Here is a 20,618-nt window from a genome sequence, read left to right as displayed (position 1 = left end):
ACATACAGTTTAATCAAAAATAAAAACTGGATTTTCATGCTGGCAAAGGTACAAGATTAACATCATAAGCACAATTGATAATGCACAGACAGAGGCAGGTACTGCAGACGCAGAAAGGGCCCGTAAGCTGGTGTGGCCATCCTGAGCTAGAGGGATGGCTTCACGAGATGAGCGGTTAGTTTAGTCACCAGGGACACTACCTTCAACTCTTAACCTCTGTGCCTTACAAGAGTGCCAACTAGTACCACTAGTGCTTGTGCATTTTCCGATATGAATTCTTTTCCTCCAGGAAATGGGCTAAGACCCACCTGATGGGCCAGGATAGACCTCAAAATGATTAGGGGTCTTGTTCGATTCTCCTGTGAAGACATGCATGGAATGCGGTATCCTGCAAACCCTACTGAGTGGAGGAACTGATATATATGAGTGAAAGGAAGTGCCAGAATGAGTGAATAAGGGGAGAAGGTGCTACTGTGTGAACTTAAGAGACTCGATCCTTCTTGCCACTGAGCGCCCTCAGCTCCCAGTGACCTCATTGAAGGCCTGTGTCTGATTCTAATGGGACTTGAGGACATTTGGCTTCTTTCAGGAGGTGCTCATTACCTTGCATGAGCAAGCCCGATGCAAACAAAACTGAATTTTGCTTTAAGAAATTAGAAATTCAGAGTCACGGTGGAAGTTTAGGAGCTAAGGATTAAAGTTCAAATCAAACTACTTATACGCTCGATCTCAGCTTGACTGTTCTCTGACCGCAAGAGTTCGTTTCACAGTGCCAGGAAGAGCGTAAAAGGAAAAGCAATGAGGCAGAAAGAAAAAAAAATCTTCAGAAAGCAGAAATTCAGTCAGCCGTAACTCAAAAGCACCACACTCCTGAATTATCCAGGCCACAGCTCCCCTAGCGCAATGCTGGAGCAGTGGTTCCAGTGACTCAGGAGCCATCCACACCATTTCCTCAGTACCTGGGTATTCCTTGGAGGGCTCCAATCCATATACTGACCATGCTCAACCCTCACTTCACATACAAGACCTGACAAGAACACGGACTGAGTAGGCAGGGCTGTGTGGGTTATTCTCATTCACGCTTGCAGTTGATCCAAGGGTCTCCCCCTGCATTTGTATCGACAGCACAAATGTTGATGAATCCAGATCTCTCAGAAGACAGAAATATCCAGGATTTATGAGCTGTGTCACTTCAGATACTGATGCTTTCCTTAGTCTTTTGTCAGAATAATGACTCAAGATTATGTTAATGAGACTAAAACAACATCACAGGCTGATAGGCAGGGGGCTTGCATTATGACAGTATTGTTTACTGCAGTGGTTGCCAGCCACTGGTACATATGTCAGCGCTGATACTAAAAAGTTACACGATTGGCATGCTTGACCAGTTAGATGTGTGCCTGATAAGCCACCAAGTAGCTTGTGCTGGTGGTTTCATGAAGCTTAGGCTTAGACTACACACCACTGTATGAGAGATGATAGGCAATGCCGACCTTGCACAGCCCAGATCTTTACTTGGTGTTACCTCTAGAGGCTGGAATGACCATTGTAATCGAGACACTGACCTGTCTGCTCAAGTGCCAGATTTCACAGTTCATACAGAAATGCTGGGGTCATCTGATTCCAGATCATACACTGCAACCAGTGCCCAAAAGTGGACATGGGGCAAAGAGCCAAAATAAGGGACACATGAGAAAATGAGCAAGGCACTCAGCTGACAAATGGAGGTGGGATTTGCTGCTAGCATAAAAACCTCTCAGCGTGTTATAACCTCTGTTCCAGGACTTAGTGTTTCTGGTGCCTAGAATGCACAAGAACAGAAGTGCAGGCTGGCCAGATCTGGGTGGGATGAGGGAAATCCGGATCTAAAATGGAGGGACAGGCCTCAAGCTGAGGATATTGCTCAGCAGGGTTTGAGTCATTGTTTTCCATTCCTCACGATCCTTTGTGTGAAAAACGAACATTTTGCTTCTCCACTCAGGGTGTCGAGCCATCCAGTGGTGTCGATTTCTTTGCTCATTTTATAGCAATTTTCAGTTTTGACCACATGGGTGTACAGTGCCTGCCACAGATTCTAGGGGACCAACTGAAGCATACAGCCAGAGCTTTTACGCTTCTCTTGGAAATCAACAAACATCTCATGCACATATGTATAGGTCTCTTGGAAATCGACAAACATCTCATGCACATATGTATAGGTCTCATATGGAAAATGCTTCATAACAGAAATGTTTGCTCCACAGGGAGAACAGCAGCCATTCCCCTCACCAAGACCTTCCCCTGTTCCCTCTGTCCATTTCCCTCACTGTGACCTTCTCCAGCACTTCCATCTATTCTCCTTACTGTAACTTTCCCCTGTGACTCCATCCATTCCTCACCGTGACCCTCCCCACTGACACCTCCCGTCCATTCCCCTCAATTTGACCTTGCCCTCTGTCCCCTCCACCTATTTGCCTCACTGTAACTTTCCTGTGCCCCTCTATCCATTCCTCACTGTAATGCTCACCAGTCCTGCTTTCTACTGTTTCCCCTTCAGTGGTACACTCATCCTCACTTACTTTCCTCCCCCCACATTACTTCCTGCTTCCATTGGTCCCTCCCTGGGACAACCATTCCCACTCGGCTTCATCTCCAGTCCCACCTTTTGGGCTTTTTCTTGGCCAGATCCTTCCCTCTGACCTCCGCACCCAACATCATCACGTCCTGCCAAAATATCTTCAAGCTCTGATGCAATGTCATAACATCATTATGTTTCATGGCTCTGATGTCTGGTTTTATGACTGGTGAAAATTCATGCAGGCTCCACCTAATAAAACTGGGACAACCCAAGAAATCTTGAGACAGCCGGAAACCCTGTTTCTTGCAGTCTCCCCTCATTGTAACTAGCCTGGAAAAATAAACTCTACCCGGTCTAAATTTCAGCTCTATTCCCGCCTCCCTGCTACAGTATCCATCATTTCCCTCTTTGTGTGAGTTGCTGTCTTCCAGCCCTGGAATATATATGGGATGGCTTCATTCGAAAGATGCTCCGCACTGAATGCCTCATCCTCACTGTGCACTGAAGAGCCCTGATTTCATGTGGGTTTCATTACCTTTTTGCAGAGAACCATCTGGTGATCAAAGAGGAAGAAAACGCGCTGCTGGTTCCGTCCATAAGGCTGATAAATCCAGGACATCTCCCCGGTGTAGATCAACTCGGAGCTCCGATCCAAGATGTCATCTCCCTAGGGGGCACAGAGAACAAGGCAGAGTGAGCCCCTTTGCCAAGCCAGATGTATGCAGGCATGTGGGGTGGAGTGGAGAGAAGCATTGATTCAGGGGGATTCTCTTACCACTAGATAACATCAAAGCACCACTGTTTATTTTTTAACCAGAAAACTAGAGGTGAAAATTTAAAAAAACTGATTTGGGGGAAAGAAAGAGAAAAATGCAGAGATTTTGTTTCTATTGATTGATTCAGATTGAAAGTGAAAGAAGAGACAGCAGCACGGTCAGAACAATCCCCCACTCAGGTTGACAAACCCTACTTCCCCCACAGCGTCCCCTCTTATACCATAGGCTCCCTTCCCAGGATGCCAGAGCCCCCACCTCCACCAATGCCTCTCACAGGCTGTGAGTATCCTCACTGGCCTTCACAAGCTTCCAGAGCTCCCTGCATCACCCACAGGCTCCCCTCACAGCCTTCCAGTGTCCCTGCTTCCCATCACAAACTGCCAGAGCCCCCTTTCACAACACAGTCTCCCTTCCATGCTGACTGAGTCCCCCTCTCCCACAGGTGGTCAGATTCTCAGCTATGGAGGCTGTCAGAAGAAGCCAGTAATGCAGTTTCTGAAGGGCTACCTTCAGGCAGGGCTGTGAGGGGAACCACCCACTCTTTAACTTATCAGAGCTGTCCCGTTCAGGCCATCAAGGCTATTCCCTCCTTCCCATTGGGCAGCATATAAGAGCCCCTCCACGCACTGGCCACTGGAGCAATTTCCCTGTCAGACTTCTCTCCCTTCAGGCTCTCAGGAGATCTCCTCACCTCAAGCCCCCCATGCAGGGCTGGGCATCAGGGTAAACCAAAACAGACTGTCCGTTCCCTGCCTCCTGGGGCTGTCAAAGCCTTTCCTTACAGATTGTTAACCACTCCCCCTTTGCAGGGGATTAGAGCCCCCAGCCCAAGCTGTCAGGACCACCCTTGTTCAGGGTGGCAGCATCCATCCCCACATGCTGTCAAAGCCCCCCGTTGCAGGCTGCCAGAATGCCTTCCCCCTTCTTTTCTCCCCCTCAGGTTAAAGCTTGTTTTCCTCTCCAACATTTTTTCTTAAAGGACTCATGAGCAGATGGTCTTGAAAACACAGCTCCTCTCCCACTCTCAGAGAGAACAAATCCATTCACCCTCTGCTAATTGGGCTGAGGTTTGGGGTTTTTTAGGGGGAGAGGTGTTTGAGTTAATTAAAATCTATTTATTGAAACAGGTGAATTCTCCACCACCTGCACTGTGTATCTGTCCTATTCTGTGAGCTCTAGATGCACACCTTTCTCAAGCTTCACAGGCTGACTCAGAAGGCCTCTGGCTACAAGGCAGGGGCAGGACTGAGAAACAAGAGTTAAAATGCGAGTAGACAGTTGTTTGGATCTGGATCCAGATTAGGTGCTGGATCTGAGGCTGGACCAGGGCTCAGTTTAGGGATAGATGATGATGAACAGCTAGTAAGGCTTCAGCCTGATATGGTGGAAATCTTGTGGGAATAGCTGTTCTCGTGCCATGTCAGTCACATCCAAATGGGCCCCCTTCTGGATTTGCATGTGCAGGTAGAACGAAAACTGAATCCTCCCCCACAGTTTCTTTGTGGGGGGAGGTTAGCCTTGAGGCCCAGTTCAGGCCAATCCGTAGTTAAGATCGCCCATTTATTCTAAATGAAAGTTTGGGTCCAGTGACAAGGGAAAATTCACTGAGTCATAACTAATGCATTGTCACGGAGTGTTCAGTTCCCACTGCTGCAGCAACGGCAACTCAAACTCCGGTGCAGCTTTAGTGAGGTATTTTTCTGTCTATCTTGCGCTCATCACCATGGTCTCTGTGCATCTCATCAGAGCTAGCTGAGCCCTGCACACTTGCACAGACCAGGGAGTAGAGCTGCTTGTATGTCTTCTGGCACCCCAAATGAGTTCAAAATAAGAGTTAGGAATTAGGCTGCTTTGCCTGCTGGTCAGAGCCTTCTGCTTATAGAGGCCATGGGTTGTACACATGTTGCTGAGGCTCTACAAATAGCAGAAGGAACCTTGAACAAGGAACCTCTCAAAAGCCTGGGGGCTCCAGAAATCACTGCCCTTGCTTAGGATACATCCAGTTATGCAACGAGGGTGGATTCATACAACGCTTTCGATAATAATTTTTCATTGCAAGGAAGAGGTTGCTTGCTAAAAATAGAAAGCAGGCTTTGTGAGACTGGTTGACTCCAGTGGTAGCATCCAAAGCCTGAGGACTCAGAGAGGACTCTGCAAACACTGATAAACTGCTTGATTAACTGAATCCAAAGTGTGTAGTCCCTGCAAGGGATGTAAAAATGAGATCTAAAATTATAGGGTTTTTATTACATTGTGGATGCTGGGAAAACAATTTAAACAGTATATGGGCTATAAATAGATGCATTCCAAGGTTGTGTTTGTTAGGGAAGATGCATTGCAGCTAGCTTTAGCTTAATTAATACACAACTGACCGGTGTTCATCGCACAAGCAGCAGCACAAAGTGAGGCGTGCTTTCCCAGCACGGCCCTCCTAGCATTCCTCCTGTAAGCACAGCAAGGGTATGTCTACACAACAGCTGGGAGCGTGCTTGACCTACTGTGCTAAAAATATACGTGTGGCTATGGTGTCACAGGCAGCGGCTCGGACTAGCCACCTGAGTGCATGCCCAGGGAAATGGGTGGGTTTGTACTCAGGTGTCTTGCCACACTGCTATTTTTAACACGCTAGCTCTACTCGAGCTAGCATGTGTCTGTCTACCCACGTTGGGAAGCCTGCTCCCAGTTGCTTTGTAGACATACCCTAAAGGTACGTGGGTCTCTCCCAACAGAATTAAGGTGGGATGCTGAGGCTAAGGGACTGTGTAGTCTAGTCATGTGGACGGAGGCAGCCAGCTCACGTCCACCAGGGAGGAACTCTCTTGTGACCATTTAGTATTCAGCACTGAACAGTCAACGCTGGTACATGGTTTCCTTTAGTCCAAAGAAAAGCCCAAAAAGAATATTCACTTTCTTCTCCTTTTCCGTAAGCAGCCATGAGCCTACCTCTCCTACGTAGCCAGCCTCATAGACTGAGAAAAACTGCTGAAGACAATGAGGGTAGAACCTCAGCAGCTGTGAACTGGCATAACTCCACTGACTTCAGTGCAGCTAGCCCAGTTCACAGCACCTGAGGATCTGGCCCAACAAATCGACTGACTCAAAGGGGAGGAGGTCTGAAATCACTCAGGGACACATTGGTAGACCTGTGCGCACAACACTGCATGCACATAATTTATCTCGGCAGCTGTGTATGCAACTTCCATTGGTGTGTTTTATGGTGGTAATTATAGGCGATTCCGGTGGCAAGTAGAGGTATTTTATCATGGCAACCGTGCATTCAAATTTTGACTGAATTTTCTGAAAATTTGGCCCTTGTTAGGGGTGAAACTCAGTTTCTAATATGTGTGGCCGAGCAACTGTGATAATGCATCCCTTCTCTTCCCCCAAACCAACCAGAGACTTTTATACATTAACCGCAATGTAATGGCTACACAAAGACTAATACAGAGCCTGGATCTGATCCACAACTACACAGCCTATAGCTATGGGTGTGTGTGTGTGTGTGTGTGCGCACACTCTACGTCCCATACACAGCCTATGGAGAGGTATATGTCCCGCTCCAAGTTAAGTGTAGAAAAAAGGAAGCCAAATTCTCATTTCTCCTTCAAGCCGTCAAGAGCAGGGCCTGAGCACTTAGCATGCAGTAGGATAGACCAGAAGGTCAACCAGTTGAAGGCTGAGACTGTGCTTCACGCTCCCTGTAGGCTGCAAGCATCACAGAAGTGACACACAAGGTCCGGAGGGCCAGTTCCAAGGGCTGCAGGGGAGGGTCTATGCCTGGGTGACTGATGAAAGTTGTCAATCATCAGCTTCCCAGCTATGCCATAGGTGAGCATGGCTTTCCATAACTAGGAAGTGGAGGAAAGCCGAGGGGAGGGAGGGTGGAAGGGCTTCAAATAATGACCAAAGAAGAAACAAGAGTTGAGAACACCAGCATTCCAGGGAAGAACCCTTTAGCGTGGACAGAAGGACATTGTCCCCCACATGACCAAGAGGACCTCTGAGTAAACATTACCAAAGGCTGGGGAAAGATGCTTAGCTTCTGAAAATCATTCATCCCCTCCCCGTCCCCAGCCCACCTCCTGATACAAGTCCATGCTATTACTGCCAGGCAGAGAATCGCCTTTCAGTGAGCAGGGCCTTTTCTGACTGACACTGCTGTGCTCTAATTAGGGACTGATAATCTGATTTGCGCTCTAGGCGGTGGAAAGATCAGCAAAAGAAAAGCAAGCGAAATGTCATCCTTTTCATCAGGCTCACTTTTGATGCCTTCTGTCGCTGAGGGGGAAAAAAAACCTGTTTCAGTCCCAGATTTGATTTTTCCCAGGAGGTTTTCTCCTCAAACTGTTCTAGGTTTGAAAACAGTGCGTTCGTTGCACGCATCATTTCTGTATGCCAGTCTTTGGGTTCCATAATGCAGCATCAAGCTGAAGCCAACTATTGTATATTACATAGTTAAGGGCAATGAATCTTCCATTACAGGATCCATCTGGAACAAGAACTGAAGAACATGTAAAAGGATGCAATTGTCAGTTATATTTTTCTTATTCTTTTTTTCCTTCCTGTGAATCTAAGCCTCTTGGAAACTGCTACACTGACACCCAGTAAATACACGGTGCAAATGTCTAGGATTCTACTGGGCTCAGAGTAGCAGCCGTGTCTATAGAGGCTGAAGTCCTTTGTTTATGGAATGGGCAATGACAATTCAAGCTTCTTTTAGACCGATGAGCTAGATTTCCTCTTGTGCCAAGCATTCTGCCACTGGCTTAAGGTCTTTCCTGGAGCCTGTACCAGTGGAGGATTCTAATGGCCAGGTGGAGTTCTGACACACTGCCTTTCACAAGCGCCCACGTTACAAGGGAGGACAGAGTTTTATTGAACTGCTGCTGCAGAAGCAGCAGAGAAAGCCCAAAACTCTGTGTTCTTGTGGTTACCAGTGAAACTGGGACCACTATTAAATCTTGTTTCAATCTGGTTACAGAGATAAATTTAAAAGAAACTCTGAGAGTATACATTTATATCAGAATATAACAGTGCAAGTCTATATTAGCACCTATATGTTTCCCATTACTGTAGGATGTGAGCCCCTCACGGTCGTAATTAGGCTTGGAAGGATTAGATTTTTTTTTTAAACAGTAAGTGCTGGTAAATGTCAATGTCACCGTACACACATGAACCAATGACAATGTATTTCCATGAATAATAATCTAAATGTACAGATAGGCAAAGTAAGAAAAATGCTGCTTGAGAACTAGTGTTTGATATGAGGATATTGACTTTGTATATTTTGGCATGTGATGCTGACAGTTTGTGTTTTAGCCATTAGAAAGCTTTAACTTTTTGAATCTCAGTGTGTACTGTCATTAAATAATCGTTGTCTGATCGTCCCTGTTGTCTGATCCTCCTCATAATTTCCCGCCCCTGTGAACATTTAAATCAGTAAAAACTGAAAAAAAAATGTTTAAAAATAAACATCGTTATCAGTCAAAATTATAAAAAAAAATAAAAATTAAGTTCTGCCCAGCCTCATTGTAATGTATGCTTTTCATGCGGCATATGGAGACTAACTGACATGCCCAAGATCACACAGGAAGTCTGTGGCAGAGCAAGAAAGGGAACACATGCCTCCTGTGTCCCAGGCTAGTATCTGAACCAATGGTCTAGCCTTCCCCCAAACTACCTTAATTGAGTCTCTGTAAATGATGGGACTAGTCCTAACCTTGTGGGAATGATCTCTTCACTACATTACCCACTGGCCACAGAACTCCAGGAGTACATTACAAAAGGGCGCGAGTACAAGAGGTGGCCAAGGAGCTGACAGCTGCTCAGGATGGGACTTGCCTGGCCTGTTGCGAGTCAGAGCCAGATGGTTGCTGTGAACTGGCTCCAAAAAACTTTTTCATGTCAGTTTTGCCTACCCACTTCGGAATGTCACCAGCTGGGTCTGAGGGTATTTAACGACAAGGAAAGGGACGACACTGAGCAAAGGGAAATGTAAGTCGAACATCAGGAAACATTTCATAACTCTGAGAGCTATCGCAAGGGTTCTCAACCTTTTTCTTGCTGAGGCCCCCCTCAAATGCTCTAAAAACTCCAGGGCCCAGTGGGGGGAGGGGAAATGGACCTCGGGGCTCCTGGCCGGGGCTGGCCCTTGGGAATAGGCATAGTTTTACTTCTATTTTGGGGTGGAAAGGGCTGGTGGGGCTCGAGCCATTTCCGCACAGCAGGATCCAGAGCCACCCCCCTGCCTCACTCAGGAGCTACCCAGCCTGCCTGGGCTGTGGGGGGGACACAACCAAAAAATGTAACTCAAAGGGGGGAGCTCAGTTCAAAAAGTTTTAAAAAACGCTCATGGTGCAGGGCGGGGGTAGCTAGAGGCTGTGTGGAGTGAGGGGTGTAGCTCAGGGTGCAGGGAAGGAGTGGCTAGGGACTGTGTGTGGGCAGGGGGGTAGCTCAGGGTGCAGGGAGGGGATAGCGAGGGGCTGCATGCGGGCAGGGGGTAGCTAAGAGCTGTGTGTGGGAATGGGGGTAGCTCAGGGTGCAGGCAGGGGGTCGCTAGGGGCAGTGTATGGGCTGGGGGAGTAGCTAGGGGCTGTGTATGAGCCACTCCCAGTGCAGTTCCCACTTCAGCAGGAGAGGGGTGTGTGCTGGGGCTCCCAGCTTCAGCCCCCTGCTGCTCATGGCTTGGGGCTGAGGGGAGGTTTGCCGGTTTCAACCCTGTGCCACTCCTGGCTTCGGAGGGTTGAGGGGGCTGCCAGTGTAGTGGCACAAACTGCTCTGCCACACCGGTATCAGTCCCGCGCCACTCTTGGCTTCAGGGGTGAGGTGGGGGCCTTCAGCCCCACGCCGCTCCCGGCTTCAGCACCGGGGCTCGGGGCACCGGGTTTCAGCAGGGGGCCTGGCAGACCCCCTGAAAGGGCTCGCGGACCCCTGGTTGAGAACCGCGGAGCTATCGGACTGTGAATCAGTCTCCCAAGGGAAGTGGTGGAAGTCCAATACTCTTAGTCATTAATAATTTAACTGGACAAAGCACGAGAGAATTCAGTGTAGGCAGGGACAGCATTTTTTAGGTTTATTTATATTTTTGGAATTCAGAAATCAGGTGCTATTCTGTTATAGTCAGAGCCAGAGGTCCGCAATCAAGGCTATATTCGTGTCAGCTATACTAGCATATATCTGGAGTTAAACCTCATTAAAGTGATTGGAATTGCTCCTGATTTACACTACAGTAGGCGAGATCAGAATCTGGCCCCACAGTCCTTAGTCAGGTAAAGCTCCCATTGACACCAATTTCTAGGACATCATGTGCTGGATGCTAGAGCATGGCTATCAGCTGTTATCAGCAAAGCAGAGCCATCTTCTCAGAATTCCTTCCCAATTTCAATCATTATCATTGCACATACAGCACACGCCAGGCAGTGTTTTAGGAGCACTGAGCTAAAGCTGAAGAGAAAGGCTAAGTAGGGCTTGGGTGAACCATCTGATGAAAAATCAGGCCCCGTTCAACCAAGGGGCATTTACATTTTTCAAATGTTGACTCTAAAGTTAACCTTCAACACTGGATCAGCTGGAGAATCCTGAGGGCTAAATTCACTGCTGACATACGCAGACACAACTCCATTGACTTCCACTGAACTGCATATACTTAAATCAGCTGTGAATTGGGCCCTGAATGTTTCTTATTTTAGGATCAGCAGCATGCCTATATTCCCAATATACCCTCCCTTTGTGAGTCCTAGGAGTATATGAATACTGACGTAACTAAGATCTAGACTCACATCGGGGACTTGAGGCATTGCAACGATCAGCACTGTAATGCTTATATTTTAAATGCCTTTCTGCCTCATAGCATTCACAGCCCCAAGTTAGGCGACAGGCTTCCCACCAGTGCACGGAAAGAATTAGGCCCCTAGAAAAGGGACTCACAGAAGCTAGCACACTGAGTCGGGGGCTGTCTAAGCTAGCCAGTAGGAAATGTCAAGGAGAGGTTTGGGGCCTAATCCCTGCCGCTCAAGGGGAGTTGGGTGCTTAACTCTACACTGGAGTGAGGTGCCGATCTCCACCCATGACTCTCAGTTTTGAAACCTCTCTTGGAGTTAGGCACCTAAGCCAGGTCAGCCCTTTCTCATGGAAAATGGAGGAGGAGATGGTGGCAGTGCCTCCCTTCTACCCTCCCCGCAAGTGCCCTAACCACTACACTATTGGGTACTCTAAGGTGGGTCTCATTCTCTCCTGTTGTTGCTGTTCCACTTTATATGAAATACTTAAATAATCATTGGGAAAGAGTGCATGAGAATGACTGTATAGCCCAGTGATTAGGGTGCTCCCCTGAAAGGTGGGAGACCAGAGTATAAATCCCTGATTTAATCCAGGCAGAGTAGGGATTCAAACCTGGATCTTCCACAAACAGCAGGTCAATGGTAGAGCCAGCAATAGAACTCAGGTCTCCTGATTTACTGTCCAATGCCCTATCTACAAGACTGCAATTACCTCTCAGAAAGCACCATCTCCTTTGACTGGCAGGCATATCTGCCATTAGAGTACTCGGATCAATTGTTGGGGCAGGGGCTGAGGAGATGATGGTTGTGGCTAAGTAAGAATGAATTTATCAGCCACGGTGATGGTGGTGGAATGGAAACTGTTATTCCATCATTCCTAGGTGCAGGTCACCTTGGCTTTCCATTCACACATGAACATTAAGTGTCTTGAAACTGATATGTTCTTAATCCAGGTTTATTTACAATTACGCTCTTGGCATTTCTTATACATGAGTCACTAACTCATCACATATAATGGATTTACGGCTGAAGACGCATCTGGTGACCTTGTACTCTCTCCCCTGATAACAGTCTTCAAATGCAATAACAAGCCTGCATGTCAATATCAGAGATTTTTTAAAAAATAAATAACAATGAATCAATCAATAAAGCCATGAAGCAAATCATCTGCATGCTCTGCTTTAACTGCTAGTCAAAACTTAAGAACCAACCATAATAGTATCACTTCCACTTATACTCTTTACCTACCAAGTTATGGCCTAATCCTGCCCTCATCTGCACCAGCGCAACCCCAGCAAAGTCAATGGGGAGGCACTAGTGAAACTGAGTGTAGGAGTTGGCCCTAAATTTCTCCCTCTCTCCCCCTGATCCTCCTAGGTTTTGTCTGGAAAAACTATTAAAGGATGGAGTTCTCTCCCTTCCACCAGTTTATCCTAGCATAATTCCATTGATTTCAAAGGCATTTCTCCTAATCTAAACTGGTGTAAGAGAGAAGAGAATCCAGGTCTGATTGTATCAATGTGAGAGTCCTCTTGCTAAAATTGTGTCTTAATGATTCCATATGGGGTAGGATTTACAAAAGTGGTCAGCTTTGGCCTAGATCAACAATCCCATCTACAAACTACAAGCAGAGATTCTGATGATAAAACAATGGGAAAAAACAAAGGATATTCAAAAACTCCCAGATGAGCATGTAGCAAACCACAGTAACCTGCAAGATCTGGTGATGCACTTACACCAGCGTAACTCCATTGATGTGAGTGGACTAACTCCAGATTTACACCAGTAAAAATGAGATCAGAACCAGGCCCTAGATTTCCTTTGGAGCAACCATGAAGGTTCCTTCACTAAATCAATTTAGGCCCCTCCCTCAAATATGCGTGAACAGGCTCTCTTCTCTCATAAGGTATGTCTACAGAGCAGCTGGAGGTGTAGTTTCCAGCTCAGGTGGATGTATATGCACTAACTCTGCTCAAGATAACACTTAAAAATAGAAGTATGGCCACAGCAGCATGGGTGGTGGCTTGGGCTGGCTGCTTGACTACATACGCAAGGGGTGGACAGGATTGCATTGGGGCGGCTACCCTGAATCACTACTGCCACACTGCTATTTTTAGGGTAATAGCTTGAGCAGAGCTTGTGCATGTATATCTATCTGGGCTGGGAGTAACACCTCCCAGCAGCTGTGCAGACAGTCTCATAAAGACGAAATGCATCCTTCTGCCCCTCTGTTTAACCCAGGTTAACCCAGTGTCCTGCAATTTACTCCCAAACATACCTGTCCTGTACAAAAGGCTTGAGGCTCATTTACTAGCCACTAGCACCTAAACATGGCATCTCTGTGTTAGTTGCAGCCCAAGCCTGATATGAATCAATTCACCTCTGCCTCTTGTGCTGGAATCTACTGGAGCCCGTCACTGCCCAATGCATACTGTACCTCCCAATCCAGGACTGAGGCCTGCCACTGAGCTATCTTGTCAATGTTCTCCAGTCTCCGTTTCCGCTCATTGATCTGCTGAGTCACATTCCTCATGACTGCGAGTGCAGCAGCCACGTACCTGTAGTCACTAGAAAACACAAAAGGGAGCCCATGGAGTTACACCTGACACACAATGGAAATGTACAAGGGTTCATCATTATTAACAGCATTTATTAACAGCATATTGCCGCATCTGTTAGAACAGGGGACTAACAGCAATTTGCCCCTTGTTGTTATTCTTCATACGTCTCCTCCTCTGCTGGTTGCTTTTTGGCTTGTCAACCCCTCCCGCCTCTCCCCCTCCAAAAAACATTAACTTGTTTCAAACTGAGACTGTGAAACTCTAATAAAATTAATGGGCCAACTCCTCAGCTGCTGTACATCCGTGTAACTTCATTGACTTACATGGAGCTACACTGAACTACAGCAGCTGTGGATCTTGCTCTTTAAAAATGTGTTAGGATGGTCAGCCACGTTCCGGGGCTGTCTGAACATTCCTAACCCCGTTACTCTGCAGGCAGATGATGGGAGACCTCATACTGGGGAGCCTTGGGTTGTTCCATTAAAAGGAAAGTTGGAAAATATTTGAATGTTACTGTTCCTTTATAAAATTAGTTTCCTTATTACAATGATTTATAATAAATGTAAATGATGCCCAGAACGAACTTCTGGATGTGTGATTCTCAAGTTATCTGGGACAGAACCGGCCAGTGTCATAGTCATATTATGTACGTGAGCAATTCCCTCTCTATGTGTGCATGTACGTCTATCTACCACCTACATTTGTAGATAAAGACACACACATTTTATAGTCCCAGATCAGACTTGCTCATGCCTCCCTTATCATACCAGTGTTTCCGGCAGAAGCAAAGTCAGGGCAAAGTATTTCTGGATTGTAACAATCTCCTTCCAGAGCTTGTTTTTGCAAGGGTTGGCTTCAGGGCTTCTCTGGCCCCAGTATCTGCCTATGCTTGTCTTTGAATAATGGAACGAATGAGGTGTTCCCTGGGTCCCCAGAAGAAACATGTATCACTATAAAACATCAGTCTATAACACACTATATTAGGTTTGAATACAGAGGCAACTGCCCTGGCCAGCAAAGAATACACATGTCACAACATGATCTTACAACCCTTAAGACATAAGGCTGGAGCCCACTCAGTTCAGCTGTGATAGAAATACCCTTTCTGGCCAGCAAGGCCAGTATTTCTACACTGCATCTTGGAGAGACTCAGGCCAGAGTTCAGGTTGCAGCTCAGGCTAGAACTTGGGCTTTCAAACCTAGGGGGTTGGGTGGGTGTCACATAGCATTTGTCTCATGGAATTCACTCTCACTGTGAATATCTCATGTGCTATGTGAGCAAATCAACGCAATTCTTTTTGCTTCCTGGATACGTGCATGAGTGTAATAACAGACCGAAAACAGCCTCCTGTTGGGGCAGCAAGGAAGATGATCAGTCCTTTCAAAAAGTGATGCTGAAATCAATGCTATTGATTTCCACCTTGTGCCTCATTTTCCATTCCAGGAGACCTTAATGTTCATTTCTATTGGGAAGACAGACTAGGACAGCTGATATAATGTTGCCATAATTTATGATTAACTTAAGGGTTGATATTGACTTCTAACTAATGAGAAAAATGGAGATCTCTCGTAGCTGCTGAGGAAATGCCTCTACTGGTTACTGCTCAGGATTCTGTCAGTGACATTTAGAACAGGAGATTAACCATTTGTATTCTAGGAGATCTTTATAGACTGATTCCTCAGAATATACAGAAAATACCTCTCAGGAACGGAGTTGCTCATTATAGACCCAAGTTGACTTCAGATTCCCACACGCATCTGGTATTATCCGACTGCTCATTATGTCAAAGAAATAGCATATCATTTTGAGTCAACTTCTCTGCTATTTTTGTAATATCCTGCACTTGAAATCTTTGTTGAGGACTATTTTCCAACATTTGGGGACATGTAAGTTTAGAGCTATGAATACTTCAATACTGGATACTGAAAACAGCCAATCCACTTCTCTGTGTATTTCAGAGCTTCCTTCCTGTACCATGATTTTAGATCCAGAAACTCAGTAAGTGTCACAAATGGGATATAATTGGGGAAATATTAAAATAAAATAAACAGCATATTTTTATAGTTTTCATAATAAAATATATTTATTATTTTAACATTATTTCAGGTCTTGATATCCTTACACAGTTTCTACTTGGTCCTTAGGCAAAACCCTCACTGAATGAAAAAGAACTCCTACTGTTCCAAAACTTTCCAATCACTGAGTAAATAGTGAGTAAAGGACTACAGGAATTGGCTCTTGGACTATAAATTAAGGATGATGGCTGGAGAAGACACCTTCAGGGTGGGGAATGTGTGTGTGGTGGACAGTGAAAAGTCTGTTGAGCCAATGCCCTTAAGGGCATGTGTGTGTGTGTGTGTGTACTAGGGATACCCTGATAAAATGGCAGCACAATTCAGGGGTGTGGCTTATGCAAATAGGATCAAGTCTACACTTCAGGTAGTTGTACGCATGCAAGTGGCCTGAGTGAGTGTAAGGGTGGTTAATTTCAGTTCAAAGATTAGAACAGCTCCCCCTTAACCCAATATACACTTAACTCTGGCTCTGATCTGCAGGAGGGGACATTTGGGACTTGTCTCACAACAGCATGATATCCCATAGCGTAGAAATTAACTTCTTAAATGGAATGGACAGCATACCCGATGAACCCACAATAGACACACCTGAAGGGTCAGGCCCTAGTTAATACCTGCATAGCAATGGAAAGAAGTTACACTTCTATAAAAACTATGAAAACTACTCCTAATGCCAAGCATCCAGGGAAAACTCTGATTGCCTTTGATTCCACACCAACTTCTTACCCCAAATCTTATTTGCACTGAAACTCCGAATCAAGGAATCTGATGAAATCCCTGGACAGTGGCCCTACAATGCCAGTTGCTCACGAGGCAATGTTGCACTTATGACCTTCAGATATTTAATGAATATGAAACTGGTTTCAATCTTGGGACGATGAACAGATGTGCCTTTGTGAAAAATTCAGATGAACTGGCCCATAGACAATGAACAATTGAACAGAGCCAAGATTTTAAAACACCCCCAAGCCTGCCTCCACGTGGAGTGGGCTAGTGCCAATGAAGCTGGGCTTTATACTGGTAACGCTAATTCACTAATTCTAATGTTCCATTTGAAGAGGAAACAGCAGGTACATTTTTCCTTTCGTACATTAATGAAGCAAGAATCACTGACTGAACTTTCTGGGCTCTGAGCCCATGTCTGCGGTTGAGCTGACAAAGAACCTAGAAGAGAAATGGCAGAAGAAAGCATTTGGCTGGTGGATTAATATTAGGATAGCATTCAAAATAAAATTAAGGCTGATAAATTGCTCATCAGTTATATTTGGGATGCAATGACTTCCTTTCAATGCTCAGTGAGAATGCAAGTGTGGGCTCTTGCCAAAATGTCATGTGATAACTTGGGCTGGAATGATCAGGAATTTGGATGCAGGCCCATTGTCCTGGACCTATATATAGTAGATCTACAGCGATACAATAAGAGAATGATTTCAGCTAACCAGAGAGGAAAAAAATCTAATAGTATCCACTGACAAATGATACAAAAATCCTTCCTTACATGGGACCAGACTATTAACCTCTTGCTCACTCCGAGTAATACCTTTCTTAGTCCCATTACTTCTTGCGTATTAAAGTCCTACTCAGAAGAAGAGACTCACAATCTGGCCCATGATGAGCAGCAATCCACCAGATAATTTTGTTCCTTCAGTTTTGCTCCCACAATCAAATTGGGATTAAACACATTGGGGTATAGATAATAGCTTTAAGATATCTAACAACATAGAATCATAGAATCATAGAATATCAGGGTTGGAAGGGACCTCAGGAGGTCATCTAGTCCAACCCCCTGCTCAAAGCAGGACCAATCCCCAATTAAATCATCCCAGCCAGGGCTTTGTCAAGCCTGACCTTAAAAACTTCTAAGGAAGGAGATTCTACCACCTCCCTAGGTAACGCATTCCAGTGTTTCACCACCCTCCTAGCAAAAAAGTTTTTCCTAATATCCAACCTAAACCTCCCCCACTGCAACTTGAGACCATTACTCCTTGTCCTGTCCTCTTCTACCACTGAGAATAGTCTAGAACCATCCTCTCTGGAACCACCTCTCAGGTAGTTGAAAGCAGCTATCAAATCCCCCCTCATTCTTCTCTTCTGCAGACTAAACAATCCCAGTTCCCTCAGCCTCTCCTCATAACTCATCTGTTCCAGACCCCTAATCATTTTTGTTGCCCTTCGCTGGACTCTCTCCAATTTATCCACATCCTTCTTGTAGTGTAGGGCTCAAAACTGGACACAGTACTCCAGATGAGGCCTCACCAATGTCGAATAGAGGGAGACGATCACGTCCCTCGATCTGCTCGCTATGCCCCTACTTATACATCCCAAAATGCCATTGGCCTTCTTGGCAACAAGGGCACACTGCTGACTCATATCCAGCTTCTCGTCCACTGTCACCCCTAGGTCCTTTTCCGCAGAACTGCTGCCGAGCCATTCGGTCCCTGGTCTGTAGCTGTGCATTGGGTTCTTCCATCCTAAGGGCAGGGCCCTGCACTTATCCTTATTGAACCTCATCAGATTTCTTTTGGCCCAATCCTCCAATTTGTCTAGGTCCCTCTGTATCCTATCCCTGCCCTCCAGCGTATCTACCACTCCTCCCAGTTTAGTATCATCCGCAAATTTGCTGAGAGTGCAATTCACACCATCCTCCAGATCATTTATGAAGATATTGAACAAAACCGGCCCCAGGACCAACCCTTCGGGCACTCCACTTGATACCGGTTGCCAACTAAGATATGGAGCCATTGATCACTACCCATTGAGCCCGACAATCTAGCCAACTTTCTATCCACCTTATAGTCCATTCATCCAGCCCATACTTCTTTAACTTGATGGCAAGAATACTGTGGGAGACCGTGTCAAAAGCTTTGCTAAAGTCAAGAAACAATACATCCACTGCTTTCCCTTCATCCACAGAACCAGTAATCTCATCATAGAAGGCGATTAGATTAGTCAGGCATGACCTTCCCTTGGTGAATCCATGCTGACTGTTCCTGATCACTTTCCTCTCATGTAAGTGCTTCAGGATTGATTCTTTGAGGACCTGCTCCATGATTTTTCCAGGGACTGAGGTGAGGCTGACTGGCCTGTAGTTCCCAGGATCCTCCTTCTTCCCTTTTTTAAAGATTGGCACTACATTAGCCTTTTTCCAGTCATCCGGGACTTCCCCCGTTCACCAAGAGTTTTCAAAGATAATGGCCAATGGCTCTGCAATCACAGCCGCCAATTCCTTTCGCACTCTCAGATGCAACTCGTCCAGCCCCATGGACTTGTGCACCTCCAGCTTTTCTAAATAGTCCCTAACCACCTCTTTCTCCATAGAGAAAGGCTGGCCATCTATTCCTCATGTTGTGATGCCCAGCGCAGCAGTCTGAGAGCTGACCTTGTTCGTGAAGACAGAGGCAAAAAAAGCATTGAGTACATTAGCTTTTTCCACATCCTCTGTCACTAGGTTGCCTCCCTCATTCTGTAAGGGGCCCACACTTTCCTTGGCTTTCTTCTTGTTGCCGACATATCTGAAGAAACCCTTCTTGTTACTCTTGACATCTCTCGCTAGCTGCAGCACCAGGTGTGATTTGGCCCTTCTGATTTCATTCCTACATGCCCGAGCAATATTTTTATACTCTTCTCTGGTCATATGTCCAACCTTCCACTTCTTGTAAACTTCTTTTTTATGTTTTAAGATCCGCTAGGATTTCACCGTTAAGCCAAGCTGGTCGCCTGCCATATTTATTATTCTTCCGACACATCGGGATGGTTTGTCCCTGTAACCTCAACAGGGATTCCTTGAAATACAGCCAGCTCTCCTGGACTCCTTTCCCCTTCATGTTAGTCCCCCAGGGGATCCTACCCATCTGTTCCCTGAGGGAGTCGAAGTCTGCTTTCCTGAAGTCCAGGGTCCGTATCCTGCTGCTTACCTTTCTTCCCTGTGTCAGGATCCTGAACTCAACAAACTCATGGTTACTGCCTCCCAGATTCCCATCCACTTTTGCTTCCCCCACTAATTCTTCCTGGTTTGTGAGCAGCAGGTCAAGAAAAGCTCCCCCCCTAGTTGGCTCCTCTAGCACTTGCACCAGGAAATTGTCCCCTACGCTTTCCAAAAATTTTCTGGATTGTCTATGCACCGCTGTATTGCTCTCCCAGCAGATATCAGGAAAATTAAAGTCACCCATGAGAACCAGGGCGTGCGATCTAGTAGCTTCTGCGAGCTGCCGGAAGAAAGCCTCATCCACCTCATCTCCCTGGTCCGGTGGTCTATAGCAGACTCCCACCACTACATCACTCTTGTCGCTCACACTTCTAAACTTAATCCAGAGACACTCAGGTTTTTCTGCAGTTTCCTACTGGAGCTCTGAGCAGTCATACTGCTCCCTTACATACAGTGCAACTCCCCCACCTTTTCTGCCCTGCCTGTCCTTCCTGAACAGTTTATAACCATCCATGACAGTACTCCAGTCATGTGAGTTATCCCACCAAGTCTCTGTTATTCCAATCACATCATAATTCCTTGACTTCACCAGGACCTCCAGGTCTCCCTGCTTGTTTCCAAGGCTTTGTGTATTTGTATATAAGCACTTGAGATAACCTGCTGATCGCTCCTCATTCTCAGGAGGAGGCAGGAGCCCTCCCCTCACAGACATTCCTGCCTGTGCTTCCTCCCAGTATCCCGCTTTCCCATGACCTGTGGGCACAAAGAATTTTAGGTATTAGGTATTTTAGAAATTTTAGAGATATTAAATATTTTAGAAATTAAGGCTGTGTCTACACTAGCATTTTTGTCAGTAAAATTTTTGTCCGTCAGGGTGTGAAAACACATACTCCTGACCAACATAAGTTTCACCGACAGAAGGGCAGGTGTGGACTGCGCTTTGTC

The 20,618-nt window shown here is 46.1% G+C and overlaps 1 protein-coding gene across 2 annotated transcripts in view; it reads right to left on the bottom strand.

Moving 5' to 3' along the window:
- The window catches only part of ARHGEF9 (Cdc42 guanine nucleotide exchange factor 9), an 85,839-nt gene that overhangs the window by 26,315 nt on the left and 38,906 nt on the right, over window positions 1–20,618 (bottom strand). Inside the window, exons 5-6 of one of the 2 annotated variants that reach the window (XM_077826431.1) lie at window positions 13,549–13,678; window positions 3,093–3,224 (exon numbers count right to left, since the gene is read on the bottom strand). In XM_077826431.1, the coding sequence (XP_077682557.1) occupies window positions 3,093–3,224; window positions 13,549–13,678 (262 nt within the window). The remainder of the gene's footprint in view (window positions 1–3,092; window positions 3,225–13,548; window positions 13,679–20,618) is intronic. The other variant, XM_077826432.1, reaches the window with a different exon arrangement.

The sequence above is a fragment of the Eretmochelys imbricata genome, chromosome 9 (genome assembly GCF_965152235.1).
Source record: "Eretmochelys imbricata isolate rEreImb1 chromosome 9, rEreImb1.hap1, whole genome shotgun sequence".
Lineage (NCBI taxonomy): Eukaryota > Metazoa > Chordata > Testudines > Cheloniidae > Eretmochelys > Eretmochelys imbricata.
This window is presented reverse-complemented; position numbering and strand designations above follow the sequence as displayed.